The 23,424-nt window shown below is 43.5% G+C and overlaps 1 protein-coding gene across 1 annotated transcript in view; it reads right to left on the minus strand.

Moving 5' to 3' along the window:
- KDM5A (lysine demethylase 5A) overlaps window positions 1–23,412 on the minus strand; it is a 105,083-nt gene extending 81,671 nt beyond the window's left edge. Inside the window, 5 exon segments of the mRNA XM_006163218.3 lie at window positions 8,339–8,473; window positions 12,428–12,598; window positions 19,097–19,219; window positions 20,680–20,757; window positions 23,208–23,412. Coding sequence (XP_006163280.1) covers window positions 8,339–8,473; window positions 12,428–12,598; window positions 19,097–19,219; window positions 20,680–20,757; window positions 23,208–23,372 — 672 coding nt within the window. The 5' untranslated portion in view covers window positions 23,373–23,412.
- Window positions 23,413–23,424: the final 12 nt, after the last annotated feature.

Consider the following 23,424-nt stretch of genomic DNA (forward strand, 5'->3'; position numbering starts at 1 on the left):
GTGTTCCGGGGTGGGGTGGGGTGGGGTGGGGTGGGGAAACCCCATGGGAGACTGGCTTTGCCACAATTCCTGCTCCACTCTCTCCTTCCAGGATTTTGGGCAAGTACTGAAGTGTGCTCAGCATGGTTCTCAAGCCTCCAGGTCTGGGACTTGAACTGCACACTTGGACTATAGGATCCAGCCACCTTAGTCACTATGCCACAAACTGGCCTTTCATCTTCTAATAAAAGGGAAAGCAGGACCAGCAGTTGGCATAATGGCTATGTAGCTGGACTCCCACATAGTCAATCATGGTTTGAGTCCCAGACCCGGTGGCTTAAACTCACACTGGGCGTGTGCATGTGTGTGCCCAAGATCCCAAGAGGAGAATGGAGAAGGGACTGCGGCGTGGCTGTCCCCCCTGAGGGGTCATTTCTCGCTTTCTGTCTCTCTGTTTCTGTCTTTCTTGCAAGTGCACGCTCCCTATAGCAAAAACCTCTCCAAAAAATAAATAAATAAATACTAGGGAAAGCTTAGGGACCAGCAGATGGTGTAGTGGTTGTGTTGCTAAATTCCCACATGGTCAACTGCAGTTTAAGTCCCAGACCCAGCAGCTTGAAACTCATATCAGGTATGTATGTGCGTGAGTTCCCAAAATCCCAAGAGAAGAGACTAGAGACGGGATTGCAGTGTGGTCACCACCCTGGGGGTAATTTCTTACTTTCTGTCTCTCTGGTGAGCCAATGTGCCCTATAAGAAAAATGTCTCTTTAAAAATGGGTGGGGCAGCACGCGGCATGGTGGTTAAGGGCGCTGAATTCCCATGTGGCCAACCCTGGTTCGAGTTCTGAACCTGGCGGCTTGCTTTCTGACCTTCTCTCTGTCTCTCTCTCTCTCTCTGTCCCCCTCTGGTCAAATTAAAACATAAATAAGCAAATAAAGTTAAATAAAATAATTATTGAAAAAAAAGGGGAAAGCTTATTAGGAAGTAAGTCTTCGGTTACTCCATAGCACAGCAGCTATGTGCTGCTCCAGAGAGGCCAGATCCAACCAACCCTCAGCCCAGTTGGCTGAGAACATGCCCGGAACACGTGCACCAGTGCTCAAGACTGGACGGGCTGGAGGGCTGGAGGGAGGGACAGTGGCATCTACAGACGGCAGGCAGTGTTCGTCCCTCACTCTGCCGTCCCTGTGTAGGCACACATGTGCTCTGTTATGAATACAGACAGAGTAAAAGGTGAATTGTTTCCCCCAAACTCCCTCCTCCCTGCTAAGGAACTCAGTCTGGTGAAAATAAGATGCTAGACTCCGCAGCAGCCAGTCACACGACAATTAAAAGGGGATTTGGATTTATCAGGGCCAGGAGGTGGCATGGTGACATTGGACTCCGACTCTCACATGGCTGACAATGGTTCAAAGTCAGACCTGATGGCTTGCTTTCTCACTTTCCCTTTTTCTCTGGTGAGCATGCGTGCCCCTATACCAAATTTTTAAGTAACAACAATAATTAAGATAAATAATCGTTTTTAAAAGGCAGGGATTTATTACCCACACTCTAAAGAAAGCAGGGCAGAAGAATGGGAAGAGCCTGCGTGCTCAGTGACGATGTGAAGGTGCCATACTGGTCCTAGAGCTGACTATGGATGAAGACCTTATTTGAAAATGTGGCTTTACATAAAATCTGCTAATGTTTAAGCTACTGTCGTCTGGAATTCTTCTCTTTGAAGGTGACAAAGGTCAGTGTTACACCTTTTTTAAGCACACAGGACATGTGTGCTTGCCCAAGAGTAGAGAGAGAAAGGGAAAGTGAGAAATCACCCCTCAGGGTAGACAACCACACCATGATCCCTTCTCCTCCGTTCTCTTCTTGGGATTCTGGGCACACACACGTGCCAGGTGTGATTTTCAACCCACGGTGTCTGGGACGTAAACCACAGTTGGCCATGTGGGAATCCACCTTAACCACCAGTGCATCTGCTGGCTCTCAAGGTTAAATCCTAAGCTGAGGTGAACCATGATCTCTGAATACAGGCAAAGTAAATAGAGACAATGTATTTTAAATGTGTCAACGAAACAAACAGTAAGAATAAAACAAATCAGAACAAAACACAGACTACTTTCTAAGTCCATGGCAAAAAATGCTATATAATACCCAGATAGTAAAATATCATACAAGGACAAAACTAGGCCCAGCCACAGCAGCCACAATGGTTAAAACTGCTATTTGGCAGGCTGAGGCTGAATGGGTTCAATTCCTGGCCCAACCTAAAAGCTAGGCATGGTGGTATATGTGCCTATAGCCCCAAGTCCACTACTTAAAAGTTAAGGGAGGAGGGTCCTGAGTTCGTGACCAGCATAATGAGACCCTGTCTGAAAAAGCTGGAGAGTGTGAGCCTGTGTGCCTAGTTTCTCAGGAATCCAAGGTAGGATTGCAACATAGGAAGACCCTGTCTAAAAGGCAAAAAATAAAACCAACCAACATGGCATTTCACAACTGCTCTCAACTTCTGTAGACTGACCTGGTTATTATGCGTTAGCAACCAACCTCTATGATTAGTCCAATGACAACCACAGTGCTCCACATTCTTTTTGTTGTTCTGGAGAGGTTTTTGCTATAGGGGCGTGTGCGCTCGCCAGAAAGACAGAGACAGACAGAGAGACAGAAAGTGAGAAGTCACCCCCCCCAGAGGGGATGGCCACGCCGCAATCCCTTCTCCTCCATTCTCCTCTCAGGATCTTGGGCACACACCCATACACATCTGGCATAAGTTTAAGCCACCAGGTCCGGGACTCGAACCACAGTCGACTACATGGGAGTTCAGTGATATAGCCATTATGCTAACTGCTGACCCCTATTAATATTATTTTTGAATTTGCTTCAGCGCCAAAGACGGACAGGGGTGGGAATAAGCAAGTCAACAGGTCTGGAACTTGAACCGTAATCAGCTAGGTAGGAGTCCAGCGCCCCAACCATCATACCACCTGCTGGCCCCAAAATTTTATAGTTTTAAACACATCAAAAAAAATGAAGGAACTGGGTCGGTAAATGCCATAGTGGTTAAAGTGGGTGAACGCTACAGGGCCGACTTATAAGTTTGAGTCCTAGACCTGGGAGCTCGAAAAACACACCAGGTGTAGGCGTGTATAACTGCGAGCCCCAAATCCCAAGAGAATGGAGAAGGGACTGTGGCATGGCCATGCTCCCTGAGCAGTGCTTTCTCACTATAATTCTACCCTCCATCTCCCACCTCCCACTCACCAGAGAGCACACACACACACCAGGCCCAGCCACAGTGGTACACTGACCATCTGGGAGGCTGGAAGCTATAGGAGAGGCATGGGTTTTGTTCCTGGGACAGCCTAAACACTCAGGAACAGACACAGATGCGAAGCCTACCTAATTCAAGGTTGGGGCAGGAGAATGGTGACCCAGCAAGACCCTGTCAGAAATACCTATCTCTTGGGTCAGCAGGGGGTATAGTATTAAGGCACTGGACTCTCACAAGGTCAACTGCAATTCGGGTCCCAGACTTTGAGGCTTGCTTTTTCACTCTCTCCCTCTCCCTGTCTCTATCTCTTTGATGAGCACACAAGTTCTACAACAAATTAAAAAAATAAAAAAATTAAATAGTTTTTTGAAAAGATTTTTTTAATAAATAAAAAACTGTGTGTGTATATATATATATATATATATCTTTCTTTACCTCCTCCCCTCTATTATCACAAAAGAAAGAAAATTAAAAAGGAAAAAATTAAGGAAGTAAATTCCCAACTCAAAACATTAGGAAAAGACTATAATATAAACCAAAAGAACTTTGTGCTACTAGGTTAGAACTAGAACTATCAATATGAATGAACTCAAAATATGAAATCATAATTTTTCTTTCTGAGAGATTTATGCTATAGGGCACATGTACTCGCCAGAGACAGACAGTGAGACAGAAAGAAATAAATCACCCTCTGGGGGGATGGCCAAGCTGCAGTTCCTTCTCCTCCATCTTCCTCTTGGGATCCTGGGCACACACGCACAGTTGAGGGAGTTTTAAGTCACTGGGTCCAAGATGTGAACCACAGCCAACTACACGGGAGTCTAGCAACGTAACCGTTCCGCCATCTGCTGGTCCCTGAAGTCATCATTTTTTTTTGCTTTAGGGTGCGTGCACTCGCCAGACAGACAGAGACAGGCAGAGAGACAGAAAGTGAGAAGTCACCCCCCCCAGAGGGGATGGCCACGCCGCAATCCCTTCTCCTCCATTCTCCTCTCGGGATCTTGGGCACACACGCACACGTGCCCGGTGTAAGTCTAAGCCTCCGGGTCCGGGACTCAAACCGCAGTCGACTACGTGGGAATCCAGCAACACAGCCATTACACTAACTGCTGGTCCCAAGTCATCATTTTTAAACATTTCTTTTCTATCCCTGTCAATTAGAAGGGGCCAAAAGCAAAGATAGTCTAGTAGGAACAGGCACACTTGTATTCAGACCATGGCTTCTATTTATCAGTTCCAAATAAAATAAACCAGAATCCCTTGGAGGAATATTTAATTACAAGTCTAAGGCAGGGCAAGAAGGAAAGCAGCTTTTCTGTGCCAAATAGTAAGTGCTCAAACACTAATGGAGACATGTTAACCGAAAACATGAACTAGCCTAAAGGGACTCCCATTAGCCAAATTCAGAATTAGATGATTTTAAAAAGAACAAAGGGGGATGGGCATGTGGTGTGGTGAAGGAGCTGAACACTCCCACATGGCTGACCAGGGTTTGAGTCCTGGACCTGGTGGCTTCCTTTCTCACTTTCCCTCTCTCTCTTTCTCTGTGTGTCTCTCTCTGGTCAAATTGAAAATAAATGAATGAATAAATAAAAATTTTTTAAAAAAGAATAAAGGTGGTAACGGATTGTAAGATAGTGCACTGAGAAAACACTCATGGTTCACAGTGGAACTAAAAGAGTAAGGGGGGAGAGGGTGTCTATCGTGGCCTGAAAGAGCGTATGTTAATGCAGACCACACACTTAAATATGTGGAGGATGTTATCTCAATACAAAACGTAGGAAAGGAAAGCTCATCTTTAGAGGAAAAAGTCAGCTAATGTAGAAGAAATGATGAAACTAGAAAATTATCACTTTGCAACCACCGATGACTAATTCAGTCAAGGATATCAATGAATGTTACAAACTGCTGAGTAGGCGCCAGTAGGTGGCGTGGAGGTTGAGGTGCTAGACTCCCACATGGCTGATCCCAATTCGAATCCTGGACCTACGTTTGCTTTCTCTTTCCCCCTTCTTTCTCTTTCTCTGTCTCTCTCTGGTAAGCACACATACACCATAGCAAATTTTAAAATACTTATAATAATAAATAAATAAATTTTTGAGAGATTCTGCTATAAGGCACATGCGCTCACTGGAGAGACGGAATAAATAATTCTGGACGTGCTGGGTAACGACACTGGACTCCCACATGGCCAACTATGGTTCAAGCCCGGGACACGGTGACTTGAAAATCATATCAGGCATGTGTGTATACATGCCTAAGATCCTGTGTGGACAAAGAAGAAGGGACTGTGGTGTGGCCATCTCCCATGGGAGAGCCATCTTTGGGGGGAGGGTGGTGATGATTTCTGATGAAATCTCTGTCACTGTCTCTCTCTCTTCCCAGGGAGCACACACACCCTAAGGCAAAAAACTCTTCTTAAAACAGATTTTTGCTTGGGACCAGCAGTTAGCGTAACGGCTATGTCGCTGGACTCCCACGTAGTCGACGGCGGTTCGAGTCCCGGACCCGGTGGCTTAACCTCATGCCGGGCATGTGTGCGTGCGTGCCCAAGATCCCGAGAGGAGAATGGAGGAGAAGGGATTGCAGCATGGCCATCCCCTCTGGGGGATGATTTCTCGCTTTCTATCTCTCTGTCTGTCTCTATCTGTCTGGAGAGTGTACGCGCCCTATAGCAAAAACCTCTCCAAAAAGAGAAGGAAAAAAAATTTTTTTAAATAAATAAAACAGATTTTTGCAGGACCAGCAGTTAGCATAATGGCTATGTCGCTGGACTCCCAGGTAGTCTACCGCAGTTTACATCCCAGACCCGGTGGCTTAAACTCATGCCAGGTGCATATGTGTGTGTGTGCCCAAGATCTCAAGAGGATGGAGAAGAAGGGATTGTGGCATGACCATCCCCCCTAGGGGGTGATTTCTCGCTTTCTGTCTCTGTCTCTCTCTGTCTGGCGAGCACACGGGCCCTATAGCAAAAACCTCTCCAAAAAAAAAGAGAGAGATTTTTGCCATAGGTCATAAGTGCTGGACAGAGAGTCAGAGACAGAAATGAGGAATCATCCCCGGAGGTGGATGGCCATGCCGCCCACCACCCTTCTCCTCTTGGGATTTTGTGCACGCACCCAGCCTAAGTTTCAAGCTGCTAGGTCCAGGACTTGAACCACGGTCAAATATGTGGGAGCCCAACAATGTAACCTTTATACTATCTGCAGGTCCCTAGGCTAAACTTCTTTTTTAAAAAAGGTGGTAATAAGTGGCCAGACAATAGCTCAGTGGTTAAGGCATTTGGATTCCACGCATCTGGCCATGGCTCAAATCCCAGCGTCAGCATCTTAAGAAACACCCCCAAATCCTAATTGCAACATGACCATGCCCTATTGCCGGGCTCTCTCTCTCTCTATTTCTTCCCCTCTTTGTCTCTTCCCCCCTCCTTTCTAGTGAAGCATCCTCTGGAAATAAAAGGAAAAAATTGGTGAAAAACCAAAAATATAGTTTGGGTTGGCCCCACAACATAGTGAAGAAAACTGAATTCCACAATTCAAATCTCAGTCTCAGTGGCCTGAAAAACACACCAGGTATTTGTACCTAAAATCCCAGAGAAAGAGAGAAATGGAGAAGGGACTGTGGAGTAACCATGCCCCATTGGTGGGTAGTTTCTCCTCCCTTAGAGAACATGCCCTCGGGCAATTAAAAAATTAAAAATTGGGTCAACAGTGTAGTAGTTAAGGCACTGGATACCTCATAGCCAACTCTGGGGGTCGAGTCCTGGACCTGGCAGCTTGAAAATCACACTAGACACATGAATGTACATGCCCCAAATCGCAAGAGAATGGGAAGAGCGCGCAGCAGGGCCACCTCCCTGGCTGGGGCCGGAGTTCCTCACAGTCCCTCTCACTGGTCAGGGCATGTGCCCTCAGCAAAAACTTTAAATAAGAAAATAAACAGATCTGGGACCAGCAGTCAGCATAATGGCTATGTCGCTGGACTCCCACATAGTCAACTGCGGTTCGCATCCCGGACCCAGTGGCTTAAAACTCACGCCAGGCGCGTGTGCGTGCGTGCCCAAGATCCAGAGAGGAGACTAGAGAAGGGACTGCGGCATGGCCATCCCCCCAGGGGGTGATTTCTTACTTTCTCTCTCTCTGTCTGTCTGGCGAGTGCACGCGCCCTATAGCAAAAACCTCTCCAAAAAAAGAAAAGAAAAGAAACAGATCGGTAAAAAGTAAAAAGGTGGCAGTAAGTTATGTTTCAGGCACATTGAATTTAGTATACCAGTGCTATGGCTAATAAGCAGTACACTCTGGCTTTTAAAGGAATAGTGAGTAAAAATAAAACCACCTTTTCCTATTCTTCCCACTTCTAATCATGAAAATAAAATGCATTACAATTTGTGTCTATAAAACTGGCATTAAAACTGGCACTACTGGGACCAGCAGATGGCATAAAGGCTATGTCCCTGGACTCCCACGTAGTTGACCATGGTTCGAGTCCCAGATCCAGAAGCTTAAAATTCATGCCAAGTGTGTGTGCATGTGTGCCCAAATTCCCAAGAGAAAAATGAAAAAGGGATTGTGGTGTGGCCATCCCCCCAGGGGGTGATTTCTTGCTTTCTATCTCTGTCTCTATCTCTCAGGCGAGCACATGTGCCCTATAGCAAAAAAATTTCTGTGTATGTGCTGGACTCTCACACACGGCCAATCACAGTTCGAGTCCCAGACCTGGCAGCTTGCTTTCTCATTTTCTCTGTCTCTCTCTCTCTGGTCAAATTAAAAATAATAATCACCAATGGAATTAAATAAATAATTCTTTTAAAAAAACAGCAGGCCTGGGAGCAGACTCTACAGCACAGGTGTATACATATCGTATACTGGACTATGAAGCTGGAAGGCATGTGTCAGCCACAGTTTTGAGTCTCCAGCCAGATTGGCCTGAAAACACACTAGTCACGTGTGTGTACCCAGGATCCTGGTGGGCTGGAGGGCTGGGGAAGGAACTGGGATATGGCTGAGCCCTGTGGAAGGTGCACCTCTCTCTCTCCCCTTGTACACATGCACTGTCAATTAAAAAAAAAAAATGATCACAGATATGTAATACCTGAGATTTGACACGTCTTGTTCTCTTCGGCAGAATGTTCATTCTCGTGCCTGGCTCTGGGGAAGTGTGAATATCAGTGCTGGGAACCTTGGGCTCCACCTTTTCCTTAAGATCTAAATTAGGCATTTGTACACCCTAAAAGATCAGAGCACAGAAAGCAGATTCGCTGATCAGAAATAAGACGCAAAAATCAGTGAAAAAATAATAAATTCCAGAAAACTCCTAAACCACATGAATAGAGGGCAGTTTGCAGACTGGAAATCCCTATGAAGATCCCAGCAGGTTCTTTTTTCCAAAATATAAATTGAAAGTTGATCCTAAAACTTATGTGGAAGTGTAAATTTGGACATTTTAAAAGGAAAAGGACTTACACTACTGGCTATCGAAACTCACCATACAGCCACAGCACAAGACAGTGTAGTAATGGTGTTAGGGTAAGACCAATAGGATGAGACAGAGTCCAGGAATAAACCCAAAATCTACGGTCAACAAAGTGAGTCAATGCAAAAAGGACTGTCTTAAATAGTTCTGGCAGAAATGAATATTCATATACCTCCTCCACACATATACATAAAATAATATGCTCAGAACTTACGTGCAAAGAAAAATTGCTCAAAATGCATCATAGACCTCTATATAAAGGTTGAAACTAGAAGGGCCAGCAGATGGCATAACGGCTGCACTGCTGGACTCCTCCATGATTAACCACTGTTCGAGTCCCATTCCAAGTGGCTTGAAAATCACACTGGGCACATGTGAATATGTGCCTAAGTTCCTGGGAGAAGAATGGAAGAGAAGGTGCAGCCATTCCCACATGGGGTGATTTCTCACTTTCCCTCCCACTGTCTCTGTCTCTCTCCCCAGTGAGCACATGCCACACTATGGCAAAACCTCTTAAAAAAAAAGGTAAACTATAAAACTTCCGAATGAAAACAAAGAATATCTTTGTGACATCAGGTTAGGTAAAGATTTCTTAACTACAACAGCAAAAGCACAACCCATAAAAAGAGAGAAGAAATCAATTAATTCTTCAAATAGATAACATAATAAAAATCAAAAGACAAACCACCAACTAGGAGAAAATATCTATAAATTATGTATCTGATAAAGGACTTGTGTCCAGAAGAACTCTTACAAGCATAAGGCAAAAACAACCCAACTGTAAAAAGAGGCTTGAATAGACATTTCATCAAAGATATATAAATGACTAATATGAACACAAAAGATATCCATCAATAATCATTAGGGAAGAGCCAGCAGATGGCGTGGTGGTTAAGGCGCTGGACTCCCATATGGCTAACCACGGTTCAAGTCCCAGACCTGGTGGCTTGCTTTGTCAATTTCCCTCTCTCTCTCTGTCTATCTGGACAACTTAAAATAAGTGAATGAATAAATACAATTGAATATTTTTTTAATAATTATTTATTTTATTTTTATTTTATTCATTCATTTTTTTTTTTAGTTTGACCAGAGAGAAACAGAGGGTGAGAGTGAGAGAGAAAGTGAGAAAGCAAGCCACCAGATTCAGGACTCAAACCCCGGTTGGCTATGTGGGAGTATCCAGGGCCTTAACCACCATGCCACCTGCTGGTCCCTGACAATTAAATAATTTTTAAAAATAATAAAATAATCATTAGGGAAATGCAAACTAAAACCATAATGAGAAACCATTAAGCACCTATTGGAATGACTACAATTGGGCCAGCAAGTAGCATGGTGGTTGAGATGCTGGACTCCCACAGGGCCGGCCAGTCTGAGTACCAGACCTGGTGGGTTGCTTTCTCACTTTCCCCCTCTCTTTCCATGACTCTCTCTGGACAAATTAAAAAATAAATAAAATTTTAAAAAGAAAAAAAGAATGACTATGATTTAAAAAATATTAACTGACAGAACCAGCAGTTGGCATAATGGCTATGTTGCTGATCTCCCATGTAGTCGACCGCAGTTTGAGTCCCAGACCTGGTGGCTTAAACTTATGCCATGCACGTGTGTGTGCATGCCTAAGATCTCGAGAGGAGAAGAGAGAAGAAGGGATTGCGGTGTGGCCATCCCCCCTGGGGGATGATTTCTTGCTTTCTGCCTCTCTTGTCTCTCTCTTTCTAGTGAGTGCACATGCCCTATAGCAAAAACCTCTCCAAAAAAATTAAATTAAACAAAACAAAATAAAATATTAACTGACAGTATTAAGTGTTGGTAATGGAGAAACTAGAAGCCTCTATATTACTGGTAGGAATGTAAAATGATTCAGCCACTTTGGAGAACAATTTGGCAGTTTTGTTTTGTTTTGTTTTTGAGAGGTTTTTGCTAAAGGGCATGTGCACTCTCACCAGAAAGGCAGAGACAGAGAGACAAAAAGTGAGAAATCACCCCCAGGGGCATGGCCACGCTGCAACTCCTCCTCCATTCTCCTCTCAGAATCTTTGGCACACACGCACACGTGCCTAGCATGAGTTTAAGTCACCAAATCCAGGACTCGAACCACAGTCAACTATGAGGGAGTCCAGCGACATAGCCATTATTCTAACTGCTTGTCCCCTCAATTTGGCAGTTTCTTAAAAAGTTAAACATAAACTTGGAACCAGCAGATGTCATAATGGTTATGTTGCTGGATGTCCATGAAGTTGCCCATGGTTCAAGTCCCATACCCCCACAGGGTGCATGTAGCTTGCATGGCCAGAATCTGAAAAAAGAATGGAGGACAGATTGTGGCATTGCAATACCTCTAGGGAGTGATTTCTCAGTTTCTGTCTCTCTGGCAAGCGCATGCATCTGGTAGCAAAAATCGCTCTTTAAAAAAAAAGTTAAACAGAAGATTACCATTAAACCAGCAATTCCACTCCTAGGTATCTACCCAAGAGAAATGAAAATATATGTCCACACAAAGATTTGTACATGAATAATTATAGCATTATTCATAACAGCCATAAACCGGAAACAATCCAACTGTCCATCAAGTGGTAAATACATAAAGAAAATGTGGGCTATCGTACAGTGGAATACTATCCAGCCACAAAAAGAATGAAGTACTGTTACATGCTATAAAATGAACGAGTCTTGAAAACACAGGCTAAGTGAAAAAAAGACACAAAATCATGCATGATCCAAGGTATGTAAAATTTCTGGAGAAGCCAAAGACTATAGACACAAAAAAGCAAATAAGGAGTTGCTTGGGGTTCGGGGGCAGAAACAGGAACCAATTGCAAAAGAACATGAGAGAACCTTCTGGGCTGGTGGACGGGGACTGTGGAGACGGCTGCGTGAAGTATAAATTTATTAAAGCTTACTCTCTGTGAAGGGTGAATTCTATGAAACATGAATCATACCTCAAAAAGGCTGTTAAAAAAAAAATACAAGAAATGAGAAATTTTCAAATAGCTTAGGTCATGAAGATTTATCTATTTAGTTTTTGGGTTTTTTTTTAAAGCAGTTTTGCCATAGGGCACATGCACTCACTAGAGAGAGAGAGAGAGACAGAGACAGTGAGAAGGAAAGTGAGTCATCCTACAGGTAGAATGGCCACACCACAATCCCTTCTCCTCCATTCTCCTCCAGGGATCATGGGCACGCACACACATGTACCTGGAATGATTTTCAAGCCACTGGGTCTGGGACTTGAACAATATTCCGCCATGCGGAGTCCAACGACATATACCAAATGCTGGCACCATGAAGATTTTACATAAATAAGAAAACACTCTTCGGAGCCAGTAGGTGGCATGGTGGTTAAGGGCACTGGACTCCCACATGGCCAACCGTGGTTCAAGTCCCCGACCTGGCAGCTTGCCTTCTCACTTTCCCTCTCTCTCTTGCTCACTCTGTCCCTCTCTGGTCAAATTAAAATAAATAAAGTCAAATAAAATAATTCTTTAAAAAAAAAGAAAACACTCGTCATTTCCATTATCTTTTATAAACCACAAAACATAGCTATGGTTTTTAAACTTTCATACACATCTTGCTTCCCCAAATTTTGGTGTCTAGAGAAATGTATTCTACCTTGCCATGCATCAAGTACTGCTACCTTGTTATGAACGATCTAGAGCTTATACTTGGCAAGCCAAATTTATCTACCCTAAGAATGATGCATCTCACCATCAGGCTGACACCAGACTGGAAAAGCTCATATGGGTAGAGAATTCTTTCATAGTGTGACTTCAGAAGAGACCCGGTTCCTTTTCCTGGCAGGTATCCTAAGCGGCTACCGACTTTAGACCATTTCTTCTCTTTGGTGACTATTTCAAAACCTCCTTTGCTGGCAACAATCTGAAAAGAAAAGGAGGTAGACTTAAGCATCCTAAGCATCCTTTATTATCTTGTCTGCTAAATATCAAAATTTCTCTGGACTTAAATTTCAAGTTTCCTTTCAACAAATATCTGACCAAACTGACACTTGAACATTTAAAGTAAAGAATAAAGTCAATGACTTTCAGAAGTCTTAAACTCCAAAACTTAATGTTATTGTACCTATCTTTGATTGGGGGGAGAGGTTTTTGCTATAGGGCACGTGTGCTCGCCAGAAAGACAAGAGACAGAGAAACAGAGAGAAATCACCCCCCGGGGGGATGGCCATGCTGCAATCCCATCTCCTCCACTTTCCTCTTGGGATCTTGGGCGCACACGTACACGCACCTGGCATGAGTTTAAGCCACCAGGTCCGGAACTCAAACTGCAGTCCACTACATGGGAGTCCAGCGACATAGCCATTACGTCAACTGCTGGTCCCTATTGTACCTATCTTAAAACCAAGCATTCAAAAGCATTTAATGAATTATTTGTACATTAGTGAGAAAACTAAACACACATACACCCAATAAAGACTCACAATTTGAAAAATATGAATAAAAAACAAAAATAGACATGACCACAAGCATAAATTATATAATACAAAATTAAGATAAATTCTACAATTAAATAAAAAATAAACCAATAAACTTATGGAACTTAAAAAATGACAAGCAAATCATAAATTCATAGGGTGGTTCTAAAAAAAAGCCTATGGTTTTTCAAAACAGAAGTTTTATATGGAAGATTATAAAGGAATGGTGGGAAAGATCAGACTGTGGTAGATTTAGTGGTATATGGGACAGAATATATTAAGGTAGAAAGTAATGAGATAAACTTGCTAACTTGCCTACACGCTCACATCAAGTCAGGCACTGAAAGAACTGAGAACAGGGACTCAAGTGGATAGGTACATGCAAACACAACGACAGTATCCACAAGAGTCAAAGTACAGAGACAGGGACCAGCAGTTGGTGTGATGGCTATGTCGCTGGACTCCCATGTAGCTGACCACAGTTCGAGTCCCACTTAAACTCATACCAGGCGTGTGTGCGTGCGTGCCTAAGATCCCAAGGGGAGAATGGAGAAGGGATTGCGGCATGGCCATCCCCCCAGTGGGTTATTTTTTGCTTTTCTGTCACTCTGTCTCTTCTGTCTTTCTGGTGAGCACACACACCCTATAGCAAAAACCTCTTGGGGAAAAAAAAAAAAACAGAAACAACCAAAATGTCTGTCAACAGATAAATAAAGTGTGGTATTACACAAACAATAGAGTATCATTCACTCTTAAAAAGGAAATTCTGATACATGCTACACGTATGAACCTTGAAAACAGTAAGATATGTAAAATATGCCAAACACATAAACATGAATATTGTATGATTCCACTTTTATAAATAAAGCACCCAGAATTGCAGACTCAGAGACAGAAAATATATTAGAGTTTACAGGGTGGGGTGCAAAGAAACTCTAAAAATAGTGGTGATGTCTGTACTTACTGCTACATTTAAAACTGATTAAGGGGGCCAGCAGATGGTATAGTGGTTACTTTGCTGGACTCCTACATGGCCGACCACGGTTCAAGTCCTGAATCCAGTGGCTTGAAAATCACGCAAGGGGCGTGTATGTGTGTGTGCTCAAAATCCCAAGAGGAAAATAGATGGGAAGGGATTGTGGCATTGCCATACCCCCTGGATGGTGATTTCTCAATTTTCTTCTCATTATCTGTCTCTCTATCTGGCAAAAACCTATTTAAAAAGAAAAAGAAAAAAATAAAGAAAACTTGTTAAGGCCAGCTCTACAGGATAGTGTTTAAGGGAACTGAATCCTACGTGGACCTACAGTTCAAATTCCAGCCCCAGCAACTTGAAAATGCGCTTTGCAAATGTGCGTGCCCAGAATTCAGACAGGAGAGAGAAGAGATTATAGCATGTCTACACCCACCTGAGGAGCTTTCTCCTTCCCTCTACTTCCAACCATACCCACCCCCAGATGTCTCTCTCTGCCTCTCTCCCTCTTGTCATCTCTGATGAGCAGAAGCATCCTTTGGCAATTAGAAAAAACAAAAAAAAAATTTTAAGAATTATTTTACTTAACTTTATTTATTTATTTGTATCTTTACTTATTAATTTTAATTTGACCAGAGAGAGACAGAGAGAGAGAGAAAAAAGTGAGAAAGCAAGCTGCTAGGTCCAGGATTCAAACTGCAGTCAGCCAGGTGGGAGTTCAGTGTCCTTAACAAAATATTTTTGTAATGATTAAAATAATATATTTTACAGTGCCAGTAGGGGGCATGGTGGTTAAGGTGCTGGGCTCCTACAATGTCCAACCATGGTTCGACTCATGCACCCAGCAGCTTGAAAATCATACCTGGCATGTTTGCGTGTGTGCCCAGAATCCTACAAAGAGAATGGAAAATGGACTGAGGTACTGCCATGCCCCCTGGGGGGGTGATTTCTCACCTCCTTTTCACTGTCTCTCTGTCACTCTCCAGTGAGCACACATGCTCTAGGGCAAAAACTTTGAAAAAAAACAGTAAATTTTACATTATGTGTATTTTATAATTTAAAGGACTAAGAAAAATGACTGAAACCAGTGTCATTGTTCAAATTCCAGTTGTCATGTAATAGATAATCCTGTATAAGTTACAGAATTTCAGATTCAGTTTCCTCATTATGATTAAAATACTAAAAAATAACAGTACCTATCCTCATTATAAGGTTATTGTGGGGGCCAGCAGATGATATGGCAGTTAAGGTGCTGGACTCCCACACAGCCAACCACGGTTCAAGTCTTGGCCCTAGTAACTTGAAACTCATGCCGGGCGCACGTGTATGTGTGCCCAAAATTCCGAGAGAAAATGGGAGAGAAGGGATTGTGGCATGGCCATGCCCCGGCAGGTGATTTCATGCTTTCTCTGTCTCTGTCTCTCTGGTGAGCACATGTGCCCTATAGCAAGATCTCTCAAAGAAATTAATAAAATAGAACCTGCAGTTAGTGTAAAGGCTATGTTGCTGGACTCCCACATAGTCGACCACGGTTCGAGTCCCGGACCTGATGGCTTAAACTCACACGGGGGCATGTGTGTATGTGCCCAGAATCCTAAGAGGAAAATGGAGAAGGGATTGCGGCGTGGCCATCCCCCCCGGGGGGTGATTTCTCGTTTTCTGTCTCTCTGTCTCTCTCTGTCTGTCTGGCGAGCGCCCTATAGCAAAAACCTCTCCAAAAAAAGAAAAAAAAATTAGTAAGATAAAGTTATTGTGGGACCAGCAGTTAGCGTAATGGCTATGTCGCGGGACTCCCATGCAGTCGACCGCGGTTCGCGTCCCAGACCCAGTGGCTTAAAGCACACGCCGGGCGCGTGTGCACGCGTGCCCAAGATCCCAAGAGGAGAATGGAGAAGGGATTGCGGCATGGCCGTCCCCCCTGGGGGGTGATTTCTTGCTTTCTGTCTCTCTGTCTCTCTCTGTCTGCCTGGCGATTGCCTGCGTCCTATGGCAAAAACCTCTCAAAAAAATAAAAAGATAAAGTTATTGTGAAAACAAATTAAATAAAACATAGTAAGTACCAAACCTTCAAGCTATGTGTATAACAGGTACATGAAACATAAATGAATTTCATGTTTGGACTTAGATCCTATTTCCAAGATATCTTATTATGTATATGCAAATATTCAAAACTCAAAAAAAAAAAAATATAATAATCCAAAATACGTCTGATCCCATTTAGAAAAGGGTCCCAAACCTTTGTGTGTGTGTGTGTGTGCCAGCAGGTTGCATGGTGTTAAGGGTGCAAGTCTCCCACATGGCCAACCACAATTTGAGTCCTGTATCTGGAGACTTGCTTTCTCATCTCTCCCTCTCTCACTTTATCCCTCTTTGGTCAATTTAAATAAATAAATAAATTAGAATTTAAAAAAAAAAAAAAAACACATAGAAAAAGACTATTGCCAAAGAGACATGCACTTGCCAGAGAAAAACAGAGAAAGAAAGAACGATATCACCCACCAGGAAGAACGACTACCCCATATTCCCTTTCCCTCCACTCTTTCTGAGGATTATGGGCACGCACGCATATGTATCTGGTGTGTTTTTCAAGTTACCAGGTCCGGGACTCGAACTTTAGTCAGCTTTGTGGGATTTAGAACCTAAACCACCATGTGACCTGCTAGTCCTATTTATTCTAAATATTTACTATGCATTCCTGTTTTTAACAAAAATGAGTTGGGTTTCTCAAAATGGAGTTAATCTGAATAACAAAAGTTAAACCAATTGTGAATAACTAGGAATTCAGATTCTGAAACTAGAAAAACAGAAACACAATCTTACTTGTCATCGGATTAAACGTGTTTACTGCTTACTCGTGTGAGCATTTCACCTGTGCATGCACATCCATGTACGGGGTGATTTTTTTTACAGATAAGGTCTCCTGTGTCAAGTTCCTCTTGCCTCAGCCTGCCAAAACTGGGACTCCAGGCACATGCCACCATACCTAACTTTTTAGGGTGGGACAGGTATCCAACCCAGAGCTCTTGTGTGGCCTCAACCCAGAGTGTAAGTGCCCACAACACTCGGAGGCTGGGCCCTAGAATTTACCTTTTAACTGGGAAATCACTGAATAGAAATTATCAATTTCAGGGACCAGCAGTTAGCGTAATGGCTATGTCGCTGGACTCCCACGTAGTCGGCCGCGGTTCACATCCCGGACCTGGTTGCTTAAAAAACTCACACCAGGCGCATGTGCGTGCATGCCCAAGATCCCAAGAGGAGAATGGAGGAGAAGGGACTGCGGCGTGGCCATCCCCCCTGGGGGGGTGATTTCTCGCTTTCTATCTCTCTGTCTTTGTGGCGAGCACACGTGCCCTGTAGAAATAAACCTCTCCCAAAAAAAAAAAAAAAGAACCAGTAGATGGAGTAATGGTTTCACTGCTAGACTCTCAAATAGCTGACCACCAGTTTAAGTCGTAGACCCAGCGGCTTCAACTCATACCAGGTGCATATGCACATGTGTGTGTGCACGTGTGCCCAAAATCCCGAGATGAGAATGGAGAAAGGACTACAGCATGGCTATCCGCCTCCCCCCACCCCCAGGTGGGGGATTTCTCGCTTTTTGTCTCTCTGACAAGCACATGTGCCCTATAGCAAAAAAAACAAAAACAAAAACCAACAAAAAAAAAAAATTCTCTCTCAAAAAAAAACACGTGGAGCTGGATTTCAACTTAGGATTGCACATAACAGAATTTTTAGTGCAAGATTTCTGACCTGACACTAATTTTTAAAACGTATCACAGGTCCAACCACTGTGTAAAGTGGTAACACTAGCACCCTAAAGTGCTGGGACCAGTAGGGTCACCCTAAAGAACACCTCAAACGGGTTAAGGTCACTGGATCCCACGTGGCCAACTGAGTGGTTCCAGTCCTGGACCAGGCAACCTGATGATTATTACTCTAGTTTTTTGCTTGAAACCTTCCAAAATTAATTTTGTAATATATTTATGTTTTTTTTTTAATATTTAAGAATTATTTATTTTATTTTATTTATTATTATTTTTAATTTGACCAGAGAGAGAGAGAAAGGGAAAGTGAGAAAGCAAGCCACCAGGTCTAGAACTCAAACATGTTCAGCCATGTGGGAATCCAGTGCCCCAACCACTGCGCCACCTACTGACCCAACTATGCAATTTAGATGTGAATAAATTTTTATTTCTAAATAGTACATAAGGCCCAACCACAGTAGTAAGTGATACTGCAGTACTGTAACATGCTGCAATGCTTGAGGCCATACGGACGATGGGGGTTAAAATCCTTAGTCAACCTGTATACATAATGGTGTGCAAACACACACCGATTCCCACTGGCTGGAAGGTTGGCGTGGAGGGAGAAAAACAGCATGAGATCCTCCTTCTCCCGTAAGAGGGAAATTTTTTTTTTGGCGGAGAGGTTTTTGCTATAGGGCGCATGCCCTCACTAGAAAGAGAGAGACAGAGAGGCAGAAAGCCTCTGACATAACAGTTATATCACTGGACTCCCACATAATTGACCATGGTTCGAGTCCGAGACCCGTGGCTTAAAACTCATGCTAGGTGCACGTGCATGCATGCCCAAAATTCAGAGAAGAATGGAAGAAAAGCGATTGCAGCATGGCCATACACCCTGGGGAGTGATTTCTCGCTTTCTGTCTCTCTGTATCTCCAGCAAGCACAAATGCTCTATAGCAAAAATTCTCTAAAAATAAAATAAAAACAACTTTTTTTTTTAAAGAGACAGGGTACTGCTATGTCATCCAGGCTAGCCTTGAACTGATGAGCTGTTAAAAGGTACTTTGAGATCCATCATTTCCATTTATCCATATGTGTAGCATTTCATCACCAAACAAATCCTACATGAAAAGCAATGGTTTCCACCAAGTTTATCTGAAATCCCCATTTATCTGAATTTCACAACCTTCTGGTCCATTTTCTAACCCAAGTACATGTCTCACCTTGCTCAAAGCATACAGATCCAGGATTTTTCTCTCTACCACAGGGATCTTCAAAGTGGATCCTTGAAGTTCCCAAAATTTTGCTAGTTGATCCAAGAAGTCCAGTCTCACTCTAGTCATTGCCTGAGAGAATTAAAAAGCAGAAATCAAGACTAGGAACTAAGTTATGGTTGAAAATAAATAAATATGAGATATACAGGTACTTTTTAAAAATTTCATTCTATTTGTTACTAATATTATTAGTATTTCTTAATCAGACCAAAGACAGGAAGGAAAAGTGAGGAAGCAAGTTGCCAAGTCTGAGATTTGAACCACGATGGACCATGTGGGAGTCCAGCACCTTAACCACTGGCCCTCGCCAGCCCCCAGGTACTATTTCTCTAAAGAAAGTCAAAAGCTTCATCCAGCCAGTGGTTCAGGCAGCTAGACCCCACACAGCTTACTATGCAGTTTGAATCCTAGATCCAGCAGCTTAAGAAAACACACCAGGGGTCGAGGCCAGTAGGTGGTGTGGTGGTTAAGGTGCTAGACTACCACACAGCTGACTATGGTTTGAGTCCTGTGTCTGGTCACTTCCGTTCTTGCTTTCCCTCTCTCTGTCTCTCTCTGATCAAATAAAATAAAGAAATAAAATAACTTTCTTAAATATATATATATGTATATATACACACACACACATATATATATAAAACATACCAGGGCAGGCTAGCAGGTGGCATGGTGGTTAAGGGCACTAGACTCCCACATGGCTGAGCATGGTTGTTGAGTCCTGGACCTGGAGGTTTGCTTTTTCGCTTTCTCTCTCCCTCCCCTCCCCCCCTCCCCGTCAAATTAAAATAAAGAAAACTAAAGAAAACATTTTTTTTAAAAGTCGAATTACTTCCTCTACATATCAAGTAACTATTCCAGTCAATTCAAATTAACATAAAGTCTAGATCTGGTACATAAGCTTCTCAACGGTCTCTGGCTAGAGTAGAGACCTGACATAAAGAATGAATCAAAAGGGGAAACAGCAGTTAGCGTAATGGCTATGTAGCTGGACTCCCACATAGTCGACCGAGGTTCATGTCCCAGACCCGGTGGCTTAAAACTCACGCCAGGCGCATGTGCGTGCATGCCCAAGATCCCGAGAGGAAAATGGAGAAGGGATTGCGGCGTGACCATCCCCCCTGGGGGGTGATTTCTCGCTTTCTGTCTCTATCTATGTCTCTCTCTCTGTCTGGCAAGCACATGCACCCTACAGCGAAAACCTCTCCAAAAAAAGAAAAAAAAAAAAAAGAATGAATCAAAAAGAAGGCTAGTTGGCTGGCATACTGATTTGCTGGCTGGATCCCACATGTCCCACCATTCAGTTCAAATCCCCACCTGGCAGACAGAAAAACATGCTGGTCTGTCTATGTGTATGTGTACCTAAAATCTCAAGAGGAAAATGGAGGAAAAGGGATAGTGAAGTGGTCATCCCCTTTGGGGCATGCTTTCCTGTCTCTCTTCCCCGCCCCCCCCAGGTGAGTGCACTTACCCTGTACCTAATACACACACACACACACACATATATATATAAAATCAGATATTGTAACACTCACCTCAAGTTCATTCAGACGCTGGACTCTCGGAGTGAAACGAAAGCTTTTTACTTCACATGCAAATGGAGGTTGCCAATCCTAAATATAAAAAATTTTTCTTTAAAACACTATGGCATATAAACAAGAATGTACTATTTTTTCTCTTAATTCAAAGGCTGAGTTGCCACAAATCACGGTGACAATAGGTTAGCTTACAATTCTTTTTATCGTGGGGCCAGCAGTTGGCATAGCAGTTATGTCCTTGGACTCCCACATGACCGACCACAGTTTGAGTCCTGGTCCCCAGGTTTGAAACTCATGCTTACATGCCCAAAATCCCAGGAGGAGAATGCAGAAGAAATTACAGCATGGCCATCTCTCCAGTGGTTGATTTCTCACTTTCCCTCTCTCTGTTTCTCTGGCGACTACGTGTGTCCTATAGCAAAAAAAAAAAAAAAAAAAAAACTCTCTAAAATTATTTAAAATTCTACTTGTAAAAAAGATTTATTGTCAATAAGATGGCAAAGAGAAGGTATTTCACCATTTTTAAATAAACAATTAAGATTTTAATCAAAAGGAACCCTGTACAGAATTTCAAATGAATAAATACAATGTAGTAGAGAAATGCATGGTTTAGGAAAAACTTCAGTGCTTAAAAGTTTTGCCGATACTAGGTCATTCTGATAGAAAAAAAATTAAGTGGGGCCAGCTGGTGACATGGTGGTTAAGGTGGTTGGATCCCACAAGACCAAAGGAGGCTTCAAATCCCAGACCTGGTGACTTGAAAAACACATCTGGCACATGTGCATGCCTGCCCAAAATCCAGAGAGGAAAATGGAGCAGAAGAGACTGTGTCATAGGCATCCCCTGGAAGCAAGGGGTGGGGGTGGGGGTCATTTCTTACTTCCCCCCACTCCTCTCTCCTCTGCCACTATTTCTTTCCAGTAAGTACATATGCCCTTGAGCAAAACTTTTTAAAAGAGGTAGTGAGAGATGGCAATACAAATCATCACAGTAACTGTTAATCCTTTTCCTTAAAATTGAGAGTCTGGGACCAACAGGTGCCATGATGGTTAAGATGCTGGACTCCCACATGACTGGCCATGGTTCAAGTCCCAGCCCCGGCAGAGCACACATGTTCTAAAGCAAAAATCTCAAAATAAATAAATAAATAAATAAAAAGAGAGAGTCTGTAATTGTAATTAAATCCATTCAGCACAGTGAGAATAGCAAGTATGTTTCAGAATCACAAAAATTGAGCTAGGTTCAAAATCTACTTTGCACTTGCCCGAGATCAAACATCAAATATTTTACTCATCTCAGACTTGCCTCATTTGTGGACTTTATTTACCTATTAGGGATTCATAGACAAATGAAATACCCTCTAAGTGCTATATCAGCTGCTCCTTCTCCCTCCAGGGCAAGCTTTTACCTAACTCAGTAGCGCAGGTCCCTGTGGTAGGCTGCGCTTAGGGCAAATGCCTTCTAATCGCAATCTCACCTGTTCTACTCCAGACGAGACATAGAACAAGGTGTCTTTAAGCAGTGTCCAACGCAATGGCTGGAAAGTTTAAATATGCATTAAGAAACATCTGATAATAATTGCTAGAAAAGCAGGTTTCAGAACATCCAGTTCCAGAAATGTATTCTGCTCTTAGTAAGGACCAGGCATCTACATTCTAACAAGCATCCAGGTGACTCTGGTGCAGATGGTCCAACACTATCATGTGGGAAACACTGGTCTAATGAGTAAAGGGAAAAAAACCTTTTGACCTTGAGAGTAACACTCAACGACTTGGGGCGTTAATTCCCCATACAAGGCAGTACATCTGCTTTCCTTACCTTAAGGATTAAGGATTATGATTAACCTAGTAGGCAAACCTAGTTACTTAGACTAAGTGCTATCCTAAAATTTTCTATCCGTGTTTCCGTAGAGCAAGAAATTGCCATGTTTCCTTCCACCTCTATTATTGACTAACCCTCCCTGAATCTTAAAATTAAAAAGAGAAAACAAAAACAAAGAAGCTGCTGCACCTTTTCTTCCCCCGGGGAAGACTTTTCACTGCAGCAGTAATTACTCCGGAGGTCTCCGGTGATCCCATCCTGGGGGACAACTGGAGCTCCGATTACCTTTAAAGAAACCCTAACCCAGAGACGAGCCCTGCAAATACGTGATCAACTAGGCATCGGCAGGGCCTAGGGAGACAAACAGCTGACGAGGGGCAGCTTTTACTAGTGGACCACAAAGAGGACTGTCCACGAAGGCAGCACGTATCATGTCATATACTTAAAACATCTGACCGGCCAACCAAAGGCCCTTTGTTCCCTCTCCCGGGATCCAGAAAAAAGTATGAGTTCCCAAGTTCCAGGCGGAAAAGGCCACAGAGAGAGCAGCTTCTCGCGTTCGGACGTTGCCCACGTAAGACCACAAAAGAAAACATCAGAAACTTCGCCTCCGGCTGTGGCGACGCGAGCGTTACCCAAGGGCGGAAGGAGCAGAAACCAGGGCGAGGCCAGCGCTCTCCCTTCTCCCCGTCCTGACGCGGTACCTTGGGCGGCCGGATCTTGCAGATGCCAGTTTTCTCGGCCAGAGGCCGGATGCGGCCGATGAAGCTCAGCGGGTCGGTGAACTCCTCCCAGCTGGGCTCGAAGACCGGGCACTCGGGGGGCGGCACGAACTCGGCCGCGTAGCCCCCCGGCCCGGCGCCCGCCATGGCAGTGGTCAGGGGCAGGGGCGGGGCTGGGGCGGGCGGCGGCCGGCGCCCC

This window comes from Tupaia chinensis, unplaced genomic scaffold, assembly GCF_000334495.1.
Source record: "Tupaia chinensis unplaced genomic scaffold, TupChi_1.0 Scaffold141530_1, whole genome shotgun sequence".
NCBI lineage: Eukaryota > Metazoa > Chordata > Mammalia > Scandentia > Tupaiidae > Tupaia > Tupaia belangeri.